The sequence below is a fragment of the Galeopterus variegatus genome, unplaced genomic scaffold (assembly GCF_000696425.1).
Source record: "Galeopterus variegatus unplaced genomic scaffold, G_variegatus-3.0.2 Scaffold5538, whole genome shotgun sequence".
Taxonomy (NCBI): domain Eukaryota; kingdom Metazoa; phylum Chordata; class Mammalia; order Dermoptera; family Cynocephalidae; genus Galeopterus; species Galeopterus variegatus.
The window spans coordinates 39,445-45,444 of NW_007731649.1; the positions used below are offsets into that span (position 1 = coordinate 39,445).

At 33.3% G+C, this 6,000-nt stretch overlaps 1 protein-coding gene across 1 annotated transcript in view; it reads right to left on the reverse strand.

Annotated features, from left to right (window-relative positions):
• Window positions 1-6,000, reverse strand: part of LOC103605011 (serine/threonine-protein kinase N2-like) — a gene marked incomplete at its 3' end in the record, with an annotated part of 59,140 nt that overhangs the window by 11,083 nt on the left and 42,057 nt on the right. Inside the window, exon 2 of the mRNA XM_008589594.1 lies at window positions 2,551-2,851. Within this exon, the coding sequence (XP_008587816.1) occupies window positions 2,551-2,851 (301 nt within the window). The remainder of the gene's footprint in view (window positions 1-2,550; window positions 2,852-6,000) is intronic.

The following is a 6,000-nucleotide window of genomic DNA, read 5'->3' on the forward strand; positions in this document are numbered from 1 at the left end:
GGCTGCCTCTTTACTCTGTTTCCTTTGCTGTGCAGGGGCATTTTAGTTTGATGCAATCCCATCTATTTTTGCTTTCATTGCCTGTGTTTTTAAGGTCTTATTCAACAAATCACTGCCCAGACAAATGTCATGGAGCTTTTCCTCTATGTTTTCTTCTATAGTTTTATAGTTCCAGGTCTTTAGTCTTTAATCCAGTTTTAGTTGATTCTTGTATAAAATGGAGCAGTAATCTACCTAAGCCTAAGTTGGCACCTGAGACTCCAAAAGGGAATACCTGTTTCTTGTATCTCTTCCCATTTTCATCTGCTCAAAGACCACTAAACTTAGGTTGGGTTTTTCTGTTTTTTCTGTTTTTGTTTTTTGGCCACAAAACAAGTCTTAATACATTTTAAAAGATTAAGATCATAGAAAATATGTTCTCTGACCACAATACCAGAAGGATACTTAGAAAATTCACAAATGTGTGGTCTCTTAAGTATATCATCCCTCAAAAAGAGGATGAAAACATATCTTGTATTTTATTAAGTAGAGCTAATAATTTGTGTAGCATACGGCTCCTGTAAGTAGAGAAAGTCAGGGAAGATTTCATGGTGATATCCAAATTGGCTTTTGAGGGACAGGAGAAATTTGACACTAGGACTTAAAGGAGGTCATTTCTCCATATGAAACTCTGGGAAAGAAAAATCTAATCTAAAGTGACAGAAGATAGATCAGTGGTTTCCTATGGCCAGGGATTGGGCATTGGGAATTGACTGGGAAGGTATACAAGAGAATAACTGAAGTGATGAAGATGTTCCGGATTGGTTATAGGGATGGTTACGTGAGTATATATGTATATTCGTTAAAATCATCAAATCATACACTTAAATATGTGCATTTTATCATATATAATTTATGCTTCAATAAGGTTATTTTATATAAAGGAAATGGGAAAACCAAATGGTTTACTCTTAGTGTTGCTAAAACTCTTCCATATTACAATGACTCACAAAGTACTTATCAGTATTCTGCGAGGAGGAAAATGTTTTCTCTAAATAAACAGAGTTTAAAACTCCAGTGCTGTTTCTTATTTTAGACTTCTCCTAAAGATGTAATGGGCAAAAAATGTAGAGCTCGGCAGAGTTCCAACTTAACAGACTATTTCTAAGTTTATATGACATTGCTAAAAACAGTATTTTCATAACACAAATTTCCATTTATAATCTAATTATTGAATGTGCGGGTAGGAGAAAACTAGATGAGGAGTTGAAGAGTTCTTTTTAACTAGCTTGTTGAATCTGAGCAAATTAATTCATATCTTTGGAATTCTTTCACTTCTAAAATAAGAAGGTTGGTTTTCTATATTTCGTTTAAAAAATTCAATTGTTCTTACATGGTTGAAATTTCTATATAGAGAGCCTCCAAATGAAACCCCTAAGTGCCAGATTTTGAAAGTGATGCATGAAAACAAGTCTTATCAAATAGAATAAATATCAAATGTTTTCTGCAACTTTAAAGATTGTTAATTTAAGGTTCTTAGGCAAATATATGTATTTTCTTAACCAAAATTAACTTTACTTACATCTATTATTTCTTGTTAGCCAATCACACAGGTTGTTCTAAAATTTCTATGGTGCTAGGTATATTACTCTATATATCATTCTTTTTCTTAGCAAATGAACAAATTGAGGGTAATAGAGATTAAATATTTTGTTCAAGATATCATCTTTGCAAAGGCAAAACTATTAGACTAAATATGTCTTATATCATGTTTTTATTGTATAAAAAGTTAAAGAAAGAATACACATATTGATGGATAGATATTGTTACAAACATAGAAACTTTTTCTGGAAGCCTATATTACCAAAAGTTAGTAATGTTACTCTTAGGGAGAGGGTCTAAAGTAAAGAGAGGTAGTTTTTCTATTTCTACTTTCTGTACCATTAAAAAATTTCCGATATGAACATTTGTTAATTCGATTGTTTAAAAATTATGCTCTTGAATTGGAATTATGGGTTTATTTTCCTTTTATTTTCTATTCTTAAACAAAAGTAATGTTTTGCTTTTTCAATTTTTTCCCCCTTCTTTTTAAAACAATATGCCTGGTAGTTTAGTTCTTAATTCAGTTGCTTAGAGCACAAAAAACAGAAGTCATAGGTTTGATTAATTACATTTGCAAAGAATAAAAATATCCCTTGTTCACAGAATGCATTTTTAACTTTAAAAAGTCATCTGGCAAACTCATGCTGGTGATCACAAGGATGAATCAGGTAACAGCACATGGTTGACTCAATACAAAACATTAATACTGGAAAATAACTCTATGTCTTACTGACAGAGGGTAAGAGAGTATACATCATTAGTTACTCAACTCTAAGTAAATATTTCAGTTTTCATACCCATCAACTCACTGCCTTCTGAGTGGAATATAAACAAGACCTTAACCATAAAAGAGAAACAGTCTCAGTACTTTTAGAAAAGCTAAAAACTATACATGTCACAAAATGATACTTTTGGTTTTTTTACATTTCTTATTAATATACCATATAAACACCAAATAAAGTACTATACCTGTAACATCTTCTGGATCTGATACAACAATATGTGCATTTAATTCCTGTAGCTTGTGATGTAGTTCTTCTAATTTTTTATTTGATTTTTTCAAAAGGTTGTCTACATAAGCCAAACTTTTTTTATCTGTTGTGACTTTCCTCAGATTTTCAGCTCCTTCTTTGATTTTCAGTTCTTTCCTTATTTCTCTCTTGATTCGATCCTTGATATCATCCAATTTCTGTTGCACCACTGCATCTGAAAAGTCTAATTTTTGAACAGCATTCACATTCTCAGAAAACGAAAGACTTCGGGAATCCCCCTACAGAAAAAAATAAACATACAAATGTGGGAGTTTAGGAAAGTTAGCTGCTTAGTAAAATATGCAGCATTAAGGATAAGTGTTTTCAGTATAGAGATTATGTTACACTTAATTACATTCACTTCTCTCCTTAATAAGCAACAGCCTACTTATTTACCTTTATTATAACAATACAAAATCATAAGTTCAGAAACTACCCATTCATTAAGAAGCACTACTTGACAAATATTAAAATAAAGTGAACATAAAATTTACTCTATGCTTGTACATGTATTACACAAAAAATGAAGTCATTGATTTCTATAAATCTGTATCTTACCACTTTAGAGCTTAAAAACCCTTTGAAACTCTGACAAAAGGCAGCAAGCAGATCAAAGAAAATTTCATGTTTGTATGTATAATTTCCAGGTTCCATCAATTCTAGGTTAAGAATTCCTGGAATTTTGATCCTTACAAATTTATCAGAAACTATCACAAATTGTTTTCAAAAGTTTGTGCTTTAATATTATGTACTAAGTCAGAGGCTACCAAAATTTCTTGGTTCATGGTACCCTTAGAATCCCGGTAATTTTTCCCTTATTCCCCATAGACCAAAAGAAATACCTAACAGTTCCATTTATTAAGGAGTAAGGTCCAAATGATAAATATTTATGTTTTAACAACTTAGTCATTGTTTGAAATAATACTACACACAAATTGAAAGGAAAAAGAACATTTTAACTTCATCCTTTAATAACCACATTACTAATGGGATAGGTTTACCTGTAGCGTATGTCACGATTTCTCAAATGCTGAAATCAGATTAGACATTCCCATCCCCATATCCTGTTCTACCTTGCATAGACAATTAGAATAATCTAATATCAAAAATTAACTGACTTTAATCAGCTCACATGGGTTCCAACAGAAGGGTGCCACTGTATTTCCCTCAAAAATTTAAGAGATACTGCAGCACCCTGACAGTTTGCTGACATACTACAGACAGTTTTGTTGCTCAGTTTGGGTACTAAGCTTTAAAGGCTGTTAAACTGTCATATGAAAATGGCTTCTATATATGATGTGAATCCTTTGAAGTCCCTTGAGTACTTCAACTCCTATTTCTTTCAGATTTGCCTCCTAAATTCCAATCATATCAAGTTACAGAAATTTAATAGTCTTGTTAGAGACTATCTCTCTTGGCTCAGCCACTATGCATTGCTGCACCTTTGGGATTCATTACCTTTCTTCTTTAATGATCTCTTCCAAGTTCCCTCTTAGCCCAGTTGACTTTACTTTGTTGCAAAGTTCACCACAACTCTTCCTGGGAAAAAATTTCCTGTCTAATGCACCCTTAGAATTGAGTTAAATCTCTCTCCTGTGTGCCTGATACTGTGGATTTTATTTAAACAATTATCCCTTTTCTTATTTAACCACTCCAAAGACTACAAGCAATTTGATGGCAGGGTTTATGCTTGGCAGAGTAGCTTTGTGTTGTTTTGTTCTGTTTTGCTTTTTAATGATTTTTCCATTATGTTTTTTTAATATTCCTCTTTTAGAATTCAGAAAAAACTGCCACTGCTGAGGAACTCAAGCTTCCCTCTTTCTGATAAAGAGAACTCATACTCCTGGAAGTGCACAAGCAAAAATGATATTCAATCATAGCAACCATCTTGGCTAGAATTAGTTATGAACTATATATGGTTACCATGTTTGCTTCCTCTTCCTTTCCACAGGCCTGAGTTTTTAGTAGCCATATTTTACTTTCATTCTTTGTTGTGACATGGCTCAAATACCTTTTGGAAAGGAGCAAGGGATACATATAATATAATCAATAATTTAAAATAAAAGGCTCAGGGGCCGAGCCCACGGCGCACTCGGGAGAGTGCGGTGCTGGGAGTGCAGCAGTGCTCCCGCCGCGGGTTCAGATCGTATATAGGGATGACCGGTGCGCTCACAGCGCTCACTGGCTGAGCGCAGTGCGGCCGGTCTCAAAAAGGACAAAAAATAAAATAAAAATAAAATAAATAAAATAAAATAAAATGCTCTCTGACAGTAGATAAGAAAGGTTACAGTACTTCCTATTACTCCTTTTCTAAACTTTTAGTTGTGGTAAACTGTAAAAGTTATTGGGAAATATTTTCTTGTATTTGGAACAACTGAAACAAGTTATTTAATCTATTAAATTATGCCTCTTCCCCCCAAAATAATAAAAACAATTATATCATAATGCCAGGAATCATTACTAGGCAATGAATTATGACCTTGGTAAATTAAATTAACATCAGGAAAATAAATAGCTATTTAGCCAGTGAAAACCTTCATTGATAACTTTGTCTCAATAGATTTTGTTACAGGAAGTAGTTATCTTAACCATCTACATTATATTGATTTGTTTATAAGCTTAACACTTTCATTCAACATTCACAACTATTTTCAATTCTATAAAATTTCATGCTTCCCCCCCAAAGTAAACAGTAGACACCTTTTCTCATCTTTTCAAAACAAAGCAAACAAACAAACAAAAAAACAACCCAAAAAACCACAACAAAAAAAAGTAAATAAAATAAATAAATAAAATTAAAAACAATAACAAAACAAAGTTGGATCCAACTGTTAATTATAAACTCCCTTTGAAATTCATTAGTATGCTCATTAATAAGAAAATTCATTAATAAGAGAGAGAGAATTCTATCAACTAATACTTAATGTAAAACTAAACTCCCAACATTGTTCAGGATCCTCCACAAATCATCTATCTATACATAAAAGAAACCCCATAATTATCATATCTCTTATCACTGAAATAAGTATAGACACTCTGTTCTAGTAAAATCAAGCCAGTTAGCACACTTGGTTAGAGCTTGGTACTGATAAACCAAGATCACTGTGCCTGTGCCAGCTGCCAAAAAAAAAGGAAGCAATCTAAGTCAAATGAATCTAACGCTTTGCTGCTTACATTCTTTTACCTTGTCCTTCTTATGCCAATTTCTTTCACTATCAACCTAAGTCTACTATTACCAAACAGTTTAAAAATATTTCAAAAAGGGGCCGGCCCGGTGGCGCACTGGATAGTGCGCCGCTTGGGAAGCGCGCGGCGCTCCCGCTGAGGGTTAGGATCCCATGTGGAGACCGGTTCCCGCTCACTGGCTGAGCGCGGTGCGGGCGCGACA